This window comes from Photinus pyralis, unplaced genomic scaffold, assembly GCF_008802855.1.
Source record: "Photinus pyralis isolate 1611_PpyrPB1 unplaced genomic scaffold, Ppyr1.3 Ppyr1.4_LG3b, whole genome shotgun sequence".
Taxonomy (NCBI): Eukaryota; Metazoa; Arthropoda; class Insecta; order Coleoptera; family Lampyridae; genus Photinus; species Photinus pyralis.
Window position 1 is genome coordinate 5,609,081 of NW_022170510.1, and position 20,907 is coordinate 5,629,987.

The following is a 20,907-nucleotide window of genomic DNA, read 5'->3' on the forward strand; positions in this document are numbered from 1 at the left end:
GTTGTAATATGGATTCTTCCAACTTTCCTTCACCTGTATCAAAAGTAGGAGAATTAAGACGGAATTTTATGTGAGGGTCAATATTACTTACGATGGACAAGTAAATCAAAATGGTTAAATGTCTTATTATTTGGCAGTGATAGGGCTCATGGTATGAAGTCACTAAAACTTTCTCTGAAAATAAAAGTGTGATTCGACAGAAAATTAGTGTATTATTCACAGTACCTTCTATCGCCAATTTTATAAAGTTAACACTCGATGTACAAAACTCTTTTTTATTTCAACATCCACAAATCCTAAAATCAAAATAAACTATTTTCAATTATATCTCAAAAACTAATTTATACAATTAAATTGAATGATAAAGAATTAAAACTTAAGATTGAAGCCACCGCCAACTGGTAATTTTCTATTATCCATTGCAGATGCATTGATGTGGAAACCACCATCGTCCTAAAATATTCAAAAGTTAATCAAAATACCAACAGGTGACCACTGTATCAGGCTGTACTTGGTAATTTCTAGTAAAGAATGTGGAAAAAATTAAGTTAGTTATAATTTAATCTTTCTAGATATAAGAAGTGGAACTACGGCTCCACTCTATTTTGAGCTATACTTTAAAAATGACACCCCAAAGTTCCATATAATTTTACTTTGCAATTTGGTCACAACACTTACACAAAAATTTAAGACAATTTAGCAAACTATTTCAAATTTCAATTATAAAAATAATGAATTATATTATTAGTTAAGTGGAAGGGCAGAAAACAATATTTCTTTTTTTTTTGGGAACTTTACCCTTGGTACATTTAGATATAGTAGTTTTTTTTCTGTAGGAACTATTGATTTTTTTGTATACCTAGCTATCTTTTATTCCTTACTTTTTTTGTGATTAGAGAATTATTATTATTAAGTAAGAATGAAAATTGTAATGCCTGCATTTTGTGGTCACCCTGTACACAAAGAAATTTTTCACCACTTTTTTAACATCATCGGGATGGATGCGCCCTATGTCGCTCTTAGTAGGCCACGATGGAAACGATGAGGGGTCCAAGGCTAAAGGAAATTCCTTAAAATAGGAATGGTTGAAGGCGTCTTCCGCATTTATGCGTTGGCTGGGATCGCAGGTCAAGAGTTGTTGCAGTAGCGCTTGTCCTTGTACGGAAAGCATATTAAACCGTTGACTTAATTTATTATTAGGATACTGAACTAACTTAATCCTCTGCACTGTCGGAAGCTTATTAAAACCTGGCCAAGTGTTTTTGTTTGGAGTACTAAGAAGCTAAAAACGACATATTTTACTCCCAATTGGCGATGTCAGTTTTACCTTAAATATCCTATTGAGTTCATCGATTTCCGATTTGCCCGGAAAGACCGGGTTCATAAGTGCAAGTTCGCCGAATATGCAACCGCAAGACCACACGTCGACAGAGGTGGAATACGGTTTAATGCCCAGTAATAATTCCGGGGCACGATACCAAAGTGTCACTACAATCGGCGTATACGGTTTAAGAGGCGAACCGTATTCTCTCGCCAAACCGAAATCGCCCACTTTTAAAAGTCCATTCTGCGACAACAGCAGATTGGATGTTTTTAAATCGCGATGTAAAATCCAATTGTCGTGTAGATAAGCAATGGCACACATTAACTGTTTAAGTAAGCATTTCACTTCCGCCGCGGTAAAGCTTTGCTTTTTACTTCGCATCACTTCAATTAACGATTTAAGATCATGCTCAAGATAATCCATAACTATGAATATTTTATCCATATTATTCCCGACCACAATCTCCCTAACGGTAACGATATTAGGATGCTGCCCTTTCAACAGAGTGTTTATTTCCCTTAAAGACGTAATCGGAAAACCCTCCTTTTCTTTCTCCATTTTTAGACGTTTCAATGCAACAATATCGTTATTATGTTTATCTCTGGCACGATACACGATACCGTACGTACCTTCGTTAATATGATTCAGTAATTGAAATTCATTCACCGATCTACAACCTTGAATCGCGGGGTAGTAAGGCGGGAGATCTTCCAATTCTTCCGTATTATCGTGAACTAGTACCTCTTGGTCTAAGGGCTCTATTAAATCATCCTCACTTTCCACCTCCTCTTGTAATTCGGGGCTAGCGTCTTTAGAGGAATATCCCAGATGATTCACTTGAGCAAAATGTTCTGCTTTAATGTTGTCAATTTTATTCGACTCCGCTTCGTTTTCTGAAGTTTCCGAGCCTGTGATTGTATCAGAGTTTCGTTCTTGAATCGAGGGCATCTCACCTGAAATACGAGATAGAATCCTTTACATCTATTATGGTAACGAACCTGTATTTAGCATTTGCACCTTGTTATATTCGTGCATTTCCCCTTGTTCGACAGTTTCGGTTTCCCAATTATCTGGTGGTTTATAGTCTATAATTGTTTTGAGCCTTTTATATTTGTGTAAATGAAATTCATCTTCAATTTCGATTGCTTTATTAGATAATTCTGTTAAATTGTTCGTCGCTTTTTCATACCTATGTTTGTTGTTAGAAGTACTACTTCTATGACGATGCCGATCCGTGTAACTATGTTGGTTACGGTACCTACCTCTATCTCTATGCAATTCCCTGTCATACTCATCATGCCTACGCTTTTGATGCTTGGACCTTTTATGGTGGGATTTCTCTTTTAAACTACTACTACTTTTATGGTAATGGTTTTCAGATTTTGAATGTGTATCGGATTTACTATTTCTATCCGGTGGACTGAAAATGCAAAATTAATAAGAAATTTAAGGAGCATCACCTAACCTCAACTTTTGAAGGCGAGACGAATACTCATCTTTTTTAGCCGATTTGTTGTATTCGTCGGCCTCACGTGCTGAATTATTATACGACATTATTGTTTTTCAGAAAATCCATCACTTTTAAATGAAAATTTAATAAAAATTTTCCATTTACGTTCATAAACACAATACACTAAACAGGGTTGCAACTTTAATGGTTATAAAAATATAAGATCCCTACTAAACGGATGTTGCCAACCTTTGAATATGACCAAATCTTAGACCATATAGTACATGGACTGCTAATTGTAACGAAAATATGGTCAAGGACATCGCCTGGGTATGTGAGTTTCAGGGTAAACGAGTCTGTCCGAAGTTGTGCGATTAGATACGATTTGAGACTGTCAAACCTATAAATTAACAAACGTCAATTAATTAATCGCCTAGATATGCCAACAAAGCAAACCTATCCGTATTTGTGGACGTATAGAAGATAATCAAGGGTATTTAAAGCTTCCCGTACTACGCGGTTCCCATAAAAGCTACTCTTTACGCGATCCGAGTGGTGTTCATACGGCGTTAGTTTACCCTGAGATTCACATACCCACGACTACAGTGCCCTCTATCCGTGACCACCCATTTTGTATTGAAAACATAGGGATAATAGCAGTCCATGTACTATATGGTCTAAGGACCAAATGCAAAAGACATTGGCGCCGACTACGTGGGGGCTAAGGGGCGCAAACACCGGTCGTATAGTATCTATCACGACTGGCTTAATATGACGTTATTTGTCGAAAATAGGGATTTAAACATATTTAAGATATACGCACCTACTCAACATCAAAACTCGTGTGAAAGTACACACCAATATCCGCGTTCCCTTCACAACACGGTTTCAAAGCTGGAGAGTAGTCCCCCTGGTAGGTACTGCTATTTAACTAATGTAAGGCTGCAATTACTTAAAAACGACTCGAAGGCTTCGTGGTAAGCGAATTCCAGAAGGTCCGTCTCTTTGACGGTCCCATGGTGATCATGTTCTTTGACGAAGGATTTCGCTGTTGGGAATCGAAAAAAGTCCGCTTGGGGCAAGTCGCCCGCTGTAGAGGGGTTGGAGAATCGTCGCAATGTCGTTTTGCGTCAAATAATCGGTCACCTTGGAGCAGGTGTGGCTGCGTGCATTGTTGTGATGCAGTTTTCAATTTCCAGCGTTGGCTGGTCTCACACGGTTAACCCTTGTCTTTATGTTTCGTAGCATTTCTATGTTAAAAGCGCCGTTAGCTGTCTACCTACTGACGACATATTCTCAGTTTATTCTGAATATTCTTTGTATATAATTCAAAAGTTATGGGCAAAAAACCAATTTCGACAAAAAATTCAAAGGGCTGTAACTTTTGACCTAGTAGTCCGATCTTGGAACTGTTTGAAATTATGGATTTTACAGGCCACATTCTATAAGAAAATATATTTTTCCGGTCGATGTGAGACAATTTTTTCTTCGGAGCAAAAAAAAGGCAGTGTATAACCTTCCTTTTTTTACCAAAAATCGACTGCACCAAAATTTCTCGGGAAAAAACTTTTTCTTATTAATTTGGGTGCGTAGAATCCAAAACGATTCGTACTTTTTCGATTAGACGTCTCAATAAAAAAATATAAGGTATATTATTTCAGATATGCTGAACGTAAACCTTCAGGAACGAATCCGTTTCTTCTCAATGTTCTTAAAGTATCGAGAAAAAGTTCCCAATACTTTTAATACAAACCCTGTATGTATAAAATTGAAGAAGCGTACCTACTAGAAGATACGCTTACCGCCTACCCATTATGGCTATGACATTAAATGTGATTCAACCGTAATCGTAGCTCTGCCGTTCTAGAGAAAAGACCTAGAATAGAAATGAACTAAATTCTTTTTGCCTGAATTAGTTGGAAATAAAAGTACAAAAAGTTAGGTAAGTTCCAAAATTACTTCAAGACTAACAAGACGAAGAAGTTACCAGAAGAATTTTCACCACGAACTTGAGAAAATCTTCAACACTTTGCAAGATATCAATACAAATTGACACCCCTCTTCGAGATAGAATTACCGAACTACCCTTTAATTTGATCAGATTTGAGGAACCGGCGATACAGTTTTGCAATAGGTAGGTAGGTTTCGAAGGCTTGATTAGTACTAACTAATAAGAAATGGCATGCTAAGCTAGAGCTCTAAGAATAAGTAGCTGCAAGTAGGTAATAATATACTTTGGTGTCTTTGATAAATAAGTGTTGGCGTCGTGTTTCAATTATTCGCCCAACATCCCTTCAAGATCATTTTTAGCGCCCTATTCGTTATGGCTGGCTGTCTGACTGGCTGGCTGGCTGTCCAGCTACGATCTCACAAATTACCATACCTGGAGACTTCAAATATTCACTAAAAGCTTCCTAATATAATACAGATGTGCAGGCTTTAGTCTATTTTGGGTTGGATTATCCGTGAGATCGATAATTTTACACTTTGCTAATAAAATACTGATCTGTGTTACCAAAAATGTGATTTCTTCATGCATATGCTGATTTACAAGTTTATTATTAAAATCATAATATTGTGCGTGCTTTGTCTTGCGGTTTTGAACGAGACTGAACCCTTGACAATTTTTAAGTACAATTTATGATCGTTTAAATAATTATCCTCCTAATTTGAGATACCTATTCGAGTCATGGCGGGACACGATTAACGCATGGATAAGAAGCTGAATCATTGTTAATATTTTCAGTCAGAGTACAACAAATTAATAAATACTTTTTAGAAACTTTTGTGTTATATTCGATGTGAAATAATATTTTATTATCATATAAAACACAGCTATTAAGAATTGTTCAAAAGGTTCAGTAATATAATTCTTAAATTATAAAAAGTATACAAGATATTAACTCAATATGTCTAATTAATGGAAAAGCAATGAACAAAATACCGCCAAAGTTGATCGATTTTTAATGAAAACAGACAAAACCTCATAATCTACCGATCTTTCAGACTTGAATGTGTGTTATTTACTCAAGTCAATCATAATTTCATATTGAGGCTCCTACACGGTAGGTGTCGGGTACCACCTACAATAGGGATGATTGACGATTTTTTTACCCAAGTGAATGACCGCAGATGCACAAATAATGGCCAGTGGATATTGGTTGCCGTAACGCTTTCTCGTAATCTTTCAAAATGAAATTTCCAATACCTACCTAAGTATAAAAAGAGCATCGACTATTTTATTATATCAATTATGAACAGAAATCTAAATACACTTAGATAATGTATAAAAAATTACAACGTATGTACTTATTTAACTTTAAATATTTTAGACCTCCTAATCCAACTTCCGGATCTCGACGACGATGGGGAAGTATCATCTGAAGAAGAAGCGCCTCTCTCTACAGGTACTGTTAAGCTATCACTTCTGGTTTGTCTCTCTACAGTTTCAGTTTCTTGATTGTCGGAGTTTATGGTAACAACTAAGCTTTGCCTACAAAGCGCGGAAACCGTATTCATTTTCTTCGAGTCCCGACTTTTACGCATTTTGACTTTACGAAACTTAGCCGCGATGTTAGACAACGATAATTTTCCTCCTAGTAAACCTTCCTTTTGTTTCTGAACGGTTCGAGGAAGCGAAACGTAACCTTCTTGGTGAAAAGCGGGATCGATTTGTCGATACGTGTCTTCGTCCACATTAATCATGCCCGCACTGGCCGACTTAACCAGTACGCCCTCATAAGGAGAGGAATCATAGCTGGATTCACTTCCCATGCTGAATTGGCTAAAACGACTTCTTCTGGGATAAGTGACGACACCCGCCATGTCGGGGAAGGTGGGCGGTGCGGAGCTGGGGTTTGGTGTGGAAGGCGAATTCAAGAAGTCTTCTTTGGCTTTCTTAATTTTACTGTGCCTAGTGTCGCAATTACTGATGTTAATTTCTGGAGTTTGTTCCGGAATCACTAGTCTAAGTGGTGGGTGTTTCGGAATTCCTTCAAATTTATTTTGGATGACACTGGCACTTGTTGATCGAAGAATTCCCTTAGACGCGCATAGTGGACTAGGACTTACTGAAACTCCAGCAAATGAGCCAGTTGTGCTTTCTAATGGCAAATAATTGATACTCGCCGACTTTTTAACCTCGGGACGATTGCAGTCCCTACGCACCTCCTCCAAGTATCGATCGCGTTGGGCTTTGACTCTCCGTTCACTTACAGGTGATCGCCAAGCAACTGGCGAAGCTGATCCACTGCTTCCAGCCGATCGGTGATTTGCAGGTACCTCTTGTTGCGATATTAATTGATTGTATTTAGCTAACATAAATCGTATTCCCGGCGAAATTTCCTTGCTCAACTTCCTTTGAAATGTAGGCGACTGCGGTAAGGGCGGAAGCCGAGTATTTGCACTGGCAGAACTGGCACTTTCTGTACTTTGAGTGAGCTCGGTGCAATTTGAACTGGAAGATGATTGACTAGTGATCGTAGGCGAAAACACTTTTTTCGTGGTTTTCACTAGCACATCCGCAGGTTTACAGTCGAACGATATCCCATCAGAAATGTTAACATAATTTGGCTTAGTAGGAATTATAAGCCTTTCTACAACTGATGGATCGACAGTTATAGAATTTGCCGCCCGTTTTGAACGCAACAACTTTTCCTGTGTATCGTGACCGTCGCTATCTTCGCTTTCACAAACCGTCTTGCTGCAGTAATCCTTTTTTCTGTACCTCATACGTCTGAAACTTAAATTATCATCATCCGTGTGTACTTGGGGCTCGCCGTTGTCACTATTATCCAAACATTTTTGTTTCACTTTCTTCAATTTTCGATTGGGGGCCGTTTTATCTATCAGGATTGGATAGGTGTACTTTAACATCTTCAAATGCTTACTCACCGGAAGCTGCGTAGAAATAGCTTAAAATCCTCTTCAGTTCGCAAAGCTTCGATGTAAGCTCCGAAGTGACTGCTGTTATATTGGAATACGAAAAATCTTCGAAGTCAAAAAATGATGAGCTGTACTCTTCCTCATTTCTGCGACACAATGTGTTTTGTAATTGTTCCACCTACAAAAAATATTAATTCTTGCAGTTTTAAAATCAGAACCCACAATTTGAAATAGGTCGGCAAACAGATCTTGACTCGCTTCTGTTATATTGGTGAAATGAGAATTAGATAAATCGACCTCTCCATCTACGATCATGGAGATGTTTTTTGAGTGCAACTCTTGCAATTGTATCAAATATTCCAGAATCTGTTCGCTTCCTTGGGTTTGCCTTTTATGCCTCTCCTTAAAAAATGAATTTTTGAGTGAAACAAGTTGGCGCAGTTCAACTTACTTTGCGTTTGTACAAATCTGGTGAAGGGGATTGCTCGGAGTCTGCTTGGTTTCCTTCTATTTCGACTTCGAACATTTTCCTAGAAAATTAAATTTGTCTAAGTAAATGCGATCATGTGTAGTAAATCGTTTTTTTACCATTTAACAAATGACATAATTGATTTGGTCATTTGGGATATTTAAAAGTAAATGCCCAGTTTAAAATTGATGCGTTTTGTAAAAGGAGATGTTAGGTGCCTCCCTCCCCGTTCTAACGATTCTAAGGAGAGGCCGACTAAGAAAAAACCACATATCTGAACCGGGATCGGGACGGTCATCGGTTCAAGAGGGGGAGATTTTTACACCCCCGTTTTAACCTAACACCTCAAACTCCCTCGAGAGCGAACCACACGACGGAACCAGCATCAAATACTAGACACAATTCCCGCAAGAGGGCGCCGGCAGATAAATAAGCATCTCTTCATAAGAATCTATCCGTGCCACCAGTGCATCGCTTTATTAATTAAATAGGTGATATACTCGTACAGTGGTATAGTTATTAAGAAATAGACATAGCGATTTAGATGTATTGTTTTTCCCTATGTTTACTTTTAAATGACAAAATCTCTTCTGAAGGACGCCTAATTTTATGCATCCAAAATAACTTCTTAAAATAAATAAAGATCAGACTGTCATATTAATTAATTTGAATATTGTTGCTTTGGCTTCACAAAAAATAAATCTCTTAAACTACTTAAACTGTTAACGGCACTATGCCAATTGAGAATTTGAACTTTTTCTTTAGTTGAATACATCGCATACGTACAAAAATTAAAATACGCAAGCCAAAGCAACAATATTCAAATTAATTAATATGGAAAGTTATTTTGGTTGGATGAAATTAGGCGCCCTTCAGAAGAGCTTTTGTCTTTTAACAGTAGACATAGGGAAAAACAATTACACGTAAATCTCTATTTGTATGTATGTAATTGTGTTTCCCCCAGTAAATAGTTTCCCCTTTAGAATAGTGTGTAATTAAAATACGTATTCTTAACAAGGAGACGTACTGTGCGGTTACGCATTTACCCCCCAAAACCCACCAAACCACCACCAATATATCGAATTTCAGCGTGTAAAGAGAATTATTTTGGATATTCGCTTGTTGGTGGCATGTTTTACATTCGTACAGCGCTTATCGGTTATGCATTGCAACATTGGGGGGCTACTACCCTATACTTGCATAGGGTTAATAGGCTCATTCCCACGACGTTCCAAATGTCTTGTCTACCTTTCCTCATCAGTTACTTTATTTTTGTTACACTATATTGTATTTAATGAGAAATCATGATACTTTCGATTGTTGAGAAAATTCTTCCCGAAAATACCTCTACAACTAATCTCATCTCCGGTAGATTCGCTTTTAAAATATAGCACCTTCGCATACGAAAGATTGTATCTTGGAAGATTTCCCCCAAAAGATTTGAATCGGGAAGTTTTGTCTCTGGAAAATTCGCCCCTGGAAGATTTGTCTTCAAAAGATTCTCCCTGGAAAATAAGCCAATTCCAATGGAATCACCGGAAATTGCGCTCATGGAGGATGATTATTCTTTTACAAAACTTACTTAAGACCGAATTTATCATTTTTCGTAAAATTGGGGGCAGGTTAACACAAAATGTTTCCCTGTTTGAGTGAGAAGGGTAGAAATACGTACGGGGGGTACGGGGTCTTCAAAAGATTTGCCTCGGAAGATTCACCATGGAAGATTTCTACCGATGTAATATGGCGGACAAGTGGGAACCAAAAACTGAGAGTTGCAAATAGAACTTATCGACGACTTCAAAGGAACATATCAGAAAAAATTCACAGGGCGAAGGTGAAGGGGGCTTGAACATAAAAGATTTTTGATGGCCGCTTACAAATGTTTGTGATTCTTAAAAGATTGGCCAATAAAATTTGATTTTCACCAGGAGAATAGTTAGTTACGTAGCCACGTATCTCCCTAATGTGATAGTTAAGTGTATCTTGTATTTTTGACTCGATTTGTATGCAGTTATTCTTCCACAATTTACTTTTTCCATGACCCGCTATACATTCTCTTTAGAATACGATTTAGTTCTATCGCTTTTTCTCACGTATGTTCTTCCCCTTTTAACTGGTTACCGCAGTATGCGAATTTTCTTCTATTTAATCTGAGCATGATAAGAACAGATGGTCCAGAACAAAAATCCAGTCGCAACCATCCTAAGAAACTATTGACGTATAGTATGAAGTGGCAGCAAGATTTACGTGACGTTGCCGGTCCGTGACGTGTCGACCTTTACACTTCCGTTTCGAGGTGTACGAAGTTATGAATTTTTTTTTACAAACTGGAAAGAGTACACTCAAAAATATTAGATTTATCATTTTGTGTTTCGCTTAAAAGAAAAAGATTGATAATTAAATTTATTTTGACTCCCTTCACCCTCCTCCCACTCGCTTCTTTTGGACGAAAAAAAAGTTTCTCATAATCTATTAAAAAATCAGAATTATAACAAGAAAAAAAGTTTATATTAAAAAAAAGAACTGAAATAAAATTATTAAAAATGTCTATTTCTTTTTATTTTTAAAAAGATTTCTACGAAAGCGTAAAACCATTGAATAAAACTTATTCAATGGTAAAACGGACAAGCTAGTTCAAATTATGTAATCCCGAGATATAAGTCGGGACTATACGTAATCCCGAGATATAAGTGGGGATTATACTTAAGTATACGAAGCGCTGCGTTACAGATCTTACGAGAGCCGACTATCGATGGTACCTTTCGGAAGGATAAGACGATATGGTGAAGCTCCTGGGAGCGAGTTTCCCCCTGATACTGCCCCCCCCCCCCTGAGGACAACCATTCCGACCTACTACAGGAGCTTTTTTTGGAGATGAAAGTCCTATAAACAAGTTTTCTTGGAGCTAAATTTCCGCACGGTGAATATTCCGCCCGCCAATCCTCAGGGGCCAAATTTTCTAGGGGCGAATTCCCCGCGGCGAGTTTTTGAGAACCAATTTATTGGTGTTAGTGTTCCGGTAGCTAATTTTTTATTTTATATAGACTTTGAATCGATGATAAAAGTCACTTGTAACAAAAATGATACAAGAAGAATTTACGGACGAAACTGTAATAAACCTGTCTAAAATAAATTTACCGCCTATCTTCTTGTGGTCACCTTGTAGAGTTCCTATTGGAATAACGCACAAAAAATCAATTTTAAAGTTTTGTATCAAATTTGAATTTTTTTGGTAAAAAAAGTTTCCCACAGGATGAACTTTTTCTTTCAAGATTTAATGATTTCGACGAAATTGCAAATTATCTTCCAAAAAAAAAGGATGAACAAAATGATTTTTTCAGAGTTAGCAAAACAGCACCAATTCAAACAGGGAGCTTACTTTTGAACGTCCCTTTATAACCTGAAATGAAGCGTAAAATATTTACCTCTTCTCATTTTCCTCCTCATCTATTCCTTTTACGAGCTTCAACACTTTATCAATTAGTGCAAAACTTGGTTGACCGCTGTCGAAATGGATCGACTGCACGTAAGGAACCACACAGGGTTGTTTTTTGCTGAAACAATCGAATTACTCTTACAATCGCAAGTTTGTCTCTTACTAACCATATACTCAAGGCATTTTCCCGTTGGTACACCGCAAAGTGTTTCTCCTGCAACCGCTCTTCCAGAAGATCTGCGGTTTCTTCTTCCACATCTTCGATTTCTACAATGACAGCCTCGGGTTCATCATTCCTAAGCTTCTCGGAGGATGTGTCAATATCTTGCATGGATGAGCCTCTAGACAACGACATTTGTTTCTCCAATTCATCAACGTCGTTGAGCGAAAGGCTCGAGGGATGATGACTCGCTGGACAACTCTGTATTAAATTTTTCGTGGAAACGCTTTCGGCAGATTTCGATCTTATAATTCTGGATTTGTTGTACTGAACCACTTCGGCTAAAATAGCCAGTTTAACAACAGCATCACAACGATCAGTTTACCTTTAGGCGTGTCAGTTTCGTAGTAATCGACGGTGATGTGCGGTTTAAACGTGGACGATATCAGCGCAAAAGTCGATGCTTCGGGCCCGATACCTTGCGCTTTCTCCCACTGGCATAGTTTCTGTGTAAATTTTCTGGATATACCCTCGAACTTGTAAAATCCCGAAGGAGTGTGGATTAAAACGTCTTTCTTGTTTCCCTCGCCCATCACTGTTCGGCGCAGTTTTGCTAACCTAAAAAAATAAAGATTAGATAGCGCTTAAATGGATAGCAGTACTTTTCTTCGCGTTGCAAAAATTTATTGCGTTCTTCTTCCAACCTTCGTTTCTCCAGTTCGATTTTATTCAATTCCTTTTCAAACCAGTGCAGTTCTTTTTGATCTGCGTATTTCGGTTGAATCGAAGTGGAAGACTCGCATTTTCTTTTAATGCGGGGACTCGGTGTTTTTTCCTTGGCTTCGTTGTGCTTACTAAATTCTTTAATTTTACGCCATTCCTCAAGCTTTTTAATGAATTCGTCTGAAAGTGGCGCACTTCCTGTCACTTCGGGCTCTTCTCGTGTTCCACTGATAGATTTCCACTTAGGCCACTCCCCAATTTTCTTTTTAGGTTTAGACGTTGAAGCGCAATCATCTTTAGTGGAATACTTCTTAATTCTTTGCCACTCTTCCAATTTCTTCTTAAACTCGGGCGCCAAGTTTTCTTGTCGCATCATTTGCACGCTTTGACTGGACCGCGATGGTTGGCCTTTAATACGTTGCCATTCCTCCATTTTTTTAATAAAAGCATGATCCTTCTGATCTTCACCTATATCAGATTTACCAATTGCGTTTGTAGTAGTTTGTGATTTTAGTCTTTCCCATTCGTGCAGTTTACCCTGAAATTCGATGCTTAACTTTTTTTGGAGTTGCCTGTAGTTTTTCTGGATTTCTTCATGAATTCTTTTATTATCGTCAGTTTGTTTCAGGAAGCGGTTATCTAAAAAGAGTTTTATTACACTCTCACGCCAGAACTAAAAATATAAATAACTTTATTATTAAATATGAATCGGTCAAATCTGTTTTAAAGACTACTTGGTTTTAATCATTATGAGAAGTATCATAAACTTAATGGAAATTCCTACCTTTATAGCTAGCTAATGTTGAATTTTTGTGAGTATTTGTGGATGAGTGATGATTCGATGGGGTCAAAAACGCTTTCTTTACCATTTTCCACTTAGATGTTGGCTTGGATGATATATGCTGCTTATTCTGCTGCTAAAATAATCGATTATTAGAGGCTGAATTTATAACTTAGGTATTTACAAATTCATTTTCAGCAAGCGCTTGTTTATATCTTTCAACAATAGCCTCAGGTATGTCCGCATTCTCACAAGCTTCTGTCGAGTTTTCGTAACCGGACTTGATATTTTCGTTATGATCCCGAATTTCATCATGTTCTACGTCAATTTTTAAATCATCACTTCTTAGGCTCAATCTGTTTCTATTTTGAGGATCGATAGGCGATGATCTTGTGTTCCGTGTTTTAAACCACGATGCTCGCGATGAGTTAGTCGATTCCTGAACATTATTGTCATGCTATTTATATCAAGTAATGTCTTAAGTAAGAATTTACCCTTGAAAAGTGTTCATCGTCCAAGTTAATACTGTGGTGGTCATCGTCCGAAATTTGGTGATCTGAAATAGGAATACGATTACATTTTACAACTGATAAACAATTTATTGATGTTTAATTAATGATAATTAGACGTGAACACTACATTTCATGAATATGTTTTTCGAAAAACACGGCGATTTGTGGATCTGGATTACCTACTATAATATAATTACCATTAACAATAACAAAACTGTACATCGATGATATACTGTGTGTTTTCAGGATATGTATGTGCACTAGGAACACCAGCAGTTATTTATTGAGTGGTAGTTGACAGTACTTGCGAGAATCGTATTGTCCATATAGTTGCGATTATGATTTGAGTTGTTATCTTTTAAACTGTGCAGTTCCTACTTGCTTTGTTATTGAAAGTAACGAAAGCACAAAAATTAAAATAACTAAAACTTGTTTTCACAAAGATTTACGTGAAACTTACTTATTTTTCAGCGAAATCATACGTTCGGAAGCTTGCCGAGAAACTTTGGTGCCTAAATATTGATTGTGGGCAAATAAAGAGCGCGTATACCAAAATGAGTATTACGGGTGGACGGACAACAATAAAACAATTGCAGTTATCAACACTTGGTTGATCTAGGGATCTGAAATTTAGTAGCCTCTTTTGACTATTGACTATAAGCAATATGGGTGTCCTTGACATGTGAATAATCGTGTTTTTCCAAATTTTGTTGACAATATTCGGTTTATTCCAGATTTTTTAGGGCGTTTATTGTATTTACCCGAAATATTATATTTTTATACTAATCTATCATGGAGCCTCGATGTCTATCAGTATTTCTAGAATAATCACTACAACATATTGAAAGGTCCTATATATGTAATTGCCATTTTTAAACAAATTAAGAGTTAGCTACAATACTTTAACAAAATATTTGGACGTGTACACACACCATGATTTCATTTTGTAATTTTCAACCACAATCATATCACCTTATTTTTTAATTTTTTTTAAATTTTGTCCGTAGTACAACTTAAATTTTGGGTATAAAAAAAACGATATATTCCCCCTTTTCCAAACCCATTAATTATAATTGCGAATCAGTTTCCGACCATATTTTCCCAATCAACCCACGTAGTTGGGTGCCCATAGTTAATAAATCGCAAGTCTAACGGCATTTAATGAGCCATTTTGGAAACGTGCTTTTATAAGGGTAAAAATGTCTGCTGAACCCGAATTCGGATGTTGCTAATCTGATTTTTGGCTAATTTCAAAATGGCGGCCAATATGGCGGCCAAATATATAAATTTTTATGCCAGACGCATTTCACATAGTTTTTCGGATTGAGGTGTTAAAAAACATACAGGAGGCACAGAAAATTGCAAAACTTATAAATTGGGTACATTATACAGAGAATATAGAGATAATTAATTAATTTTTTGGTACTACGTTTATCGAATTCAGAAGGAAGCTGATGTAACACAATTTATTAGAATCGATGAAATTTATCGTTCTTTTTATCAATTAAAATGCATTTGATTTTTATTTGAAATATTTTTTGTTAAGCTTTTCAGTAATTTTGATTTATAATCACACTTCATTTTGTTATTTCATATTGTTATATGATATTATGTTGTGTATTTTTTTGTAAAAATGGTATTTCTGCTAAACAAATAAATAAATAAATAATTCTGACGGCAAATGTATTATATTTCAAAAATTTTAACGGAACTTAAATTTCTTCATCATCCTGCTCATTTTTTTTACCATTGAAGCAGTCGCCAAGGCACTTGCAGATATTTGTGCACTTTTAGTTCATAGCATAATTTATTTAGAGCCAAGTTTTTAGGAGGGCTAGTCTGAACATTCGATTTTTCAGTTTCTTATCGCATTTGCGAGACAATATGTATGGTAGAAAATGTCCCCGGCCACAGGATCATGAGAAGATGCAACTGTACGCCCTTCCGTACCCACTGCACCTAATGTAAATTTCCATAAGAGCGCCCGCCAAAAAAAGTTGTTTTTCAAAAAAAAATTTTTTTAAGAACTATTTTATAAATTTAGACCTTTATCTACAAAATGTTCGGACTATTTTTCTTAAAAAGTTTATAGCAACGGAATACCGATTGTTTAAAGATTAGATGATTTGGACCGATTATTGCGGTAATCTGTTTTATTTTCTTGCTCTCGATCAAGACGATTTATGGAAAAAGTAAACCGACAGTTTTCTAAATAAGTTACTTCTATACATTACCCCAAAAAAATGAAATCATATTTTTTGTAAATAAAGTCTGTATCTTGGCGGACGGTAAATCAACAATTTGAATGTAGCAAGTGGCGCCGCTGCACAGTGTCGGCGGGAACTAACTAAGGACCAAGACAGGAGTTGACAAAGCAAGAATATCATGTTGTCTCTTGCAACTATAATCATCTATACACTATAATGTAAAAAAGTTGCGCTTAAATTTTAGAACACCAGAATTTTACAGGTGTGAATTTCGGATATACTTGACATTTATATTAGTACCTAATTGTAGGTACTTATTATAAATTTTCATTCTGATAGTTGGAAAAAACCTAAATACTTAACAACGGGTTTTAAAAAGTACAAAATTTAATAACAAACAAAATTTGCCGAGGAAAATTAAAAACACTAATTTAATTAATTCACAGCTTTTTTGGGACACTCTATATATCACCACAGGATGTATTTTCCTACATTTTTCTGAACTAGCTATGAAGTTAATTAACCAACTCTTACGTACCTATATAAGTAATAAATTATGGAAAACAATTTAATACTAAATAGTACACAATACAATAGATAGTGGCTCCATCGTGCTGTATTTGTGAACTAGTGCAAAATTCGGCCTGGCAACATCCGGAATCGGATTCAGTACATTTTTTTACACCTAAAAAACCATATGGCCAAGATGGCTCAAAAAATGCCGTTAGAACTAAGAAACAGAGTCGTTTTTCGATTTGGCCACTTAACTAATGGAATTTGTCGACTCTGGTTATGCCTCTGTCACTAGACCAATTGTGCATTGCATCTTATTTTTAGGGAACGAAAGACACTTATATCAAGTGGCTGAGGCAAATGGCTGGAATGTGGTGAAAGTGGAAGTGATAGCAGTCGATCATCCACATCGGACACACGACCATCATATATTACCAGGACCGTTCTGGCATCACCCGTTTCTTTCAGGAAACTCTTCTCTGAATATTTCGAGAAATTGTTATACTCATTGGCTGCCATTGCGTGCGTAGTTCCAGGAAAGTCTTTACCCTTGGGAGCAACCCATCTATTCCAAATATTTTTCCCTTTGTATATTATTAAGGGGGGAGCTTTATGACCCGCGGCATTTGCGACCATTAGAACAGTAATGTTGTTCCTTCTGAATCCTGCTGTGGTTCTTTAAGATGCAGTTCCTTTCTTTCCCACAACTTTTACCTTGGACAAATCAAGGCAAAATCCTGATTCATCCATGTTACATAATGAATAAAATTGTGGTTTATCTCTTAAATCCAAGTCATTTATTGTTTTACTAATAAGTCAAAATACTGACCAATAATAAATGGCCCCATACATTTATTTCTGGAAATCTCAACTGACTGGAGCTTTTTAATGGATAAATCATGACTCTTCATAAATCCAAGGAACCAGTCTTCTCCGGGAACACCATTTTTAAAAGGCGTTTTAAATTTATTACGCGCGACATAATCACCCACAATTCTTAAAACTTCCAGCCGGTATAATCCCCATCCGCACTTTTACATTGTTGTGATACCCTCCACTAATTGGCCTTCCACCTATAGTGAAAGAGCTTAGGATCTGCTGAACGTATTGATTTTTTTGCCACGTATCTCCCTAATGTGATAGTTAAGTGTATATTGTGTATGTTTGTAATTATTCTTCCACTATTTACTTCTTCCGTGGCCAGCTTTAAATTCTCTTTATACGATTTAGCTCTATCGCTTCTTCTCACATATGTTTTTCTCATTTTAACTGGTTACTGCAGAGTATGCTAATTTTCTTCTATTTAATCTGAGCATGATAAGGTCCAGAATAAAAATCCAATCGCAACCATCCTAAGAAACTATTGACGTAAAGTGTGAATTGGCAGCAAGATTTACGTGATGTTGCCGGTCTGTGACGTGACGTTGACTGTTCGTAAAATACGAATCGACCTTTACACTTCCGTTTCGGGGTGTACGAAGTTTTGAATTTTTTTTACAAAACTGGAAAGAGTACACTCAAAAATATTAGATCCATCATTTTATGTGTTTCGCTTCAAAGAAAAACATTATTTATTAAATTTATTTTGACCCCCTTCCCCCTTCTTCCACTCGCTTCTTTTAGACGTGAAAAAAATTCTCATAATCTATTAAAAAATCTTTTTGAAACTTCGAATATTCAAAATCAGAATTGTAATAAGAAAAAAGTGTATATTAAAACAATGAACTGAAAGAAAAAATTATTGATTTATGTATTTTTGAAGGTACCCTCAAATATGAGAATACTCTTTGATTTTGTTATAGTTGTCGTAATTGGGTTGCCATCAGTATAATCTGTCACAACCTTGTAGTTGTAGAATTGTTGTGACAGTTAGCATTTAGAAACAATTTTCCAGGTCCGGACTGGGCCTATTCTTTTTTATTACGACATATAATTTAAATATTATTAAGGAAAATCTTAACAATATTCAAAAATAGGATTTATAAAATGAACCTTGCATTCAAAGAAAGATTTTTATTTCATTTGTCTTTATTTTTAAAAATATTTCTTAAAATCATTTATATGATTTTCAAGAAAGTTCACTCTATCTATCCCACAGATATTTTTTATAAAATTATTTTGAATACATCCAAGAAAGTTTTGAAATTACTGCCAAGGTTTTCGAGACCCCCAGAAGATATTTTAAGAAGCTTTCTAGGGAGAGCTTGAGTATGATGTGATGTAATGAGAATTTTGAAAAATTTTTCTAGAAGAATGCTTGAGAAAAAATCTTGGACTTCCGAAATATGCAGAAAGGTGTTTAGTAAAATTGTAGGAGGATTTACACAAATTTGTATAAGACCTATAAGTTAAAAGATTTCTATGAAAACTCACGAGAAAAGTATTGAAAAACCTTTCTGGTTTTTAAAAAAGTAGTTAAATTCTTAGGAACACTTATGAAAACTTCAAAAATTTCGAAAATGATGACTTTCAATAATATTTGTTTGAGAAATTTTTTAATACAATATTTCTAAGTATATTTACAAAAAGGTTCCTACGAGATTTGAAACCCAAAACTGTTTATAAGAAAATGCTTTAATAGTTTTTCAAATAGACGGAAGACCGTTAATTTTTATCAGGATTCTACGTAGCATTTTTTAAAAATTCCCTTGGATCTTCGCAGAAATGTTTCTACCGAGGTTTCTAATAACTAACTTCCAATAAGTTTTTCAAGATCCATTGAATATTTTTATGTAGATTAATAACGTCTTTTCTGATACTATGAAGACCTGTCAAATGATTATTGACATTTTTTCAATCCAATCGAGGCTTTTCCAGAAGACTACGACGACTTAAAATATACAGGGTGGTGACTTGTGTAACGCATCATAGGGATTTCAATGTAAAATTCATAACATGCGATTATTGGCTCCCCATATTATTTTAGAGCAAAAATCTATTAAGGTTTTTTTGTAGAAAAAAAATTTGTACGCCAATCGTATTAGTTTTCAATTTTTTGCATAATAAAGACGGAAAATTGGGAAAATAAATCTTTTTTGTCTCTATTAGCATCATTCTGGAGTCAACCTGGTTTTATTATGAAAGTAAAAAGAATTACCCGACCCACTTGTCTCCAAATTCACGGTGACCGAAATCTACAAATACAATTTTTGCTCACCGTATCTGGGTATCCAACGCTATTAATTTGAGCAAACTCCAAATATCATTTTGCTCATATAGTACCAAGTGGTGGCCAAAATAAATTACTCAAACTGTTAGCATTAAAGTGTCATCATCATTATTACACAGTTTTTGAACAATTATGCGTTGCAATAAAGTTCTTTTAACGTTATTCTAATTTATGAGTTTTCCAAATCGTTTGAGAAGTTACGTCTATAATCTGTATGGGTCGGCAAATGCTTTGAATAATTATTTGTAATTTATAGTTTCGGTCTCACATTGAGCATTTAAGTACTTCGTAATTTTAGTTCTCAGCTGATTTATTTCTAGTTTAAATTCTATTTCTGTTCTTAAAATAACAGTATTATTAAAATAGCCAATGTAAAATTTATGAGTTGGTATGATTAGGTTTCGTTTAATTAGGTTTATACGAAAGAATACTTTGGTAATGTATACTTATTCTTAACTTAAACTATTTAATTAATTAAATGTTAGATTTGTTATGAACTGTACATTGTTATGAGTGCTTCCCCAGCAATTTGCTACCATATACTATACATGAACCAATGTATTTGGATAAAGTCAATCTTTTTGGCACACCTGAAGAATTTTGATCATATATTTAACTTAATCTGATGATTTATTCAGATACACGACAAAAGCTTGACAACTTTTATTTAATTAGAAAAATTTAGGTAGGTATACGAGGAAAGATTAATCCATCAAGATGACGTAAGCAAAAGCAGTAACTTATTGGAAATTTGCTTTGCGTTCCGCTCCCAAAATTTCGTCCTCTGATTAATTTTATATCTGGCTAATTGTGTCCCATTTTTAAAAGTCCGACTTCAAACAGTTTTCTAAGGTCAATAAACGTTCGAATGAAACTGTTGTAAAAGTGATGCCAAGATGTCGGTTTCTTACGCACGCACCTGCTATGCTAAATCATTCAGCTTCCAAAATCATTCAATATACTCGTAAATAATAACAAAGATTATAGGAGAATTATGCAATTAATCCTATAACCGTGATGCTAAGACAAAATGACAGAAAAGTATTTAACGATGGAAATAAAAAAAATTACCCAGACAACCTTATTTTAAGAATTAAAAAAATATTGCTTGAAAACCAAATTTTGTACGTGTACTTTTCTTGTTTCTTTACAATCTGCGTTGCAAATTCATCAATTCTACTGGTCTCCGATTGATTACTGTCTACCGGGTCTAGTTTTTTCTATACAAGGTACAAGTTTTACACGAGTTGGATAAATATGAATGCCCAAAGAATTAATG

General features: G+C 35.6%; 2 protein-coding genes across 8 annotated transcripts in view; both read right to left on the reverse strand.

Annotated features, from left to right (window-relative positions):
* Positions 1-259: 259 nt before the first annotated feature.
* LOC116167212 (cyclin-dependent kinase 11B-like) lies at positions 260-2,985 on the reverse strand. Of its 6 annotated transcripts, none has more exons than XM_031482483.1 (6): positions 2,790-2,950; positions 2,514-2,744; positions 2,323-2,454; positions 1,328-2,277; positions 977-1,282; positions 260-453 (listed from the first exon to the last, which is right to left on the reverse strand). In XM_031482483.1, the coding sequence occupies exons 2-6, from the start codon at positions 2,620-2,622 to the stop codon at positions 370-372; spliced, it is 1,581 nt and encodes a 526-aa protein (XP_031338343.1). In that variant the 5' UTR covers positions 2,623-2,744; positions 2,790-2,950; the 3' UTR covers positions 260-369. The 6 variants fall into 6 exon arrangements, with proteins under 6 accessions (XP_031338343.1, XP_031338340.1, XP_031338341.1 ...); XM_031482480.1 differs by having other exon boundaries at positions 2,323-2,469; XM_031482481.1 differs by having other exon boundaries at positions 2,323-2,469; positions 2,796-2,946.
* A 3,002-nt stretch (positions 2,986-5,987) lies between these two features.
* Positions 5,988-20,907, reverse strand: part of LOC116166640 — a 34,595-nt gene continuing 19,675 nt past the window's right edge. Inside the window, exons 2-12 of one of the 2 annotated variants that reach the window (XM_031481666.1) lie at positions 13,722-13,783; positions 13,412-13,666; positions 13,231-13,360; positions 12,386-13,085; positions 12,109-12,341; positions 11,731-12,064; positions 11,553-11,681; positions 8,110-8,188; positions 7,881-8,060; positions 7,668-7,836; positions 5,988-7,618 (exon numbers count right to left, since the gene is read on the reverse strand). In XM_031481666.1, coding sequence (XP_031337526.1) covers positions 6,084-7,618; positions 7,668-7,836; positions 7,881-8,060; positions 8,110-8,188; positions 11,553-11,681; positions 11,731-12,064; positions 12,109-12,341; positions 12,386-13,085; positions 13,231-13,360; positions 13,412-13,666; positions 13,722-13,783 — 3,806 coding nt within the window. In that variant the 3' untranslated portion in view covers positions 5,988-6,083. Of the gene's footprint in view, positions 7,619-7,667; positions 7,837-7,880; positions 8,061-8,109; positions 8,189-11,552; positions 11,682-11,730; positions 12,065-12,108; positions 12,342-12,385; positions 13,086-13,230; positions 13,364-13,411; positions 13,667-13,721; positions 13,784-20,907 lie in introns of both variants that reach the window. The other variant, XM_031481665.1, reaches the window with a different exon arrangement.

What these genes read in the sequence shown, in the direction of transcription:
- LOC116167212 (XM_031482477.1), bottom strand. Translation starts at nt 2,878, where the DNA reads ATGTCGTATAATAATTCAGCACGTGAGGCCGACGAATACAACAAATCG. An exon ending in TCTCGCCTTCAAAAGTTGAG is followed by an intron (nt 2,745 to 2,789) that starts GTTAGGTGATGC and finishes TTGCATTTTCAG; the next exon opens with TCCACCGGATAGAAATAGTA. An exon ending in CCGATGATGTTAAAAAAGTG is followed by an intron (nt 454 to 976) that starts GTGAAAAATTTC and finishes TGAATATTTTAG; the next exon opens with GACGATGGTGGTTTCCACAT.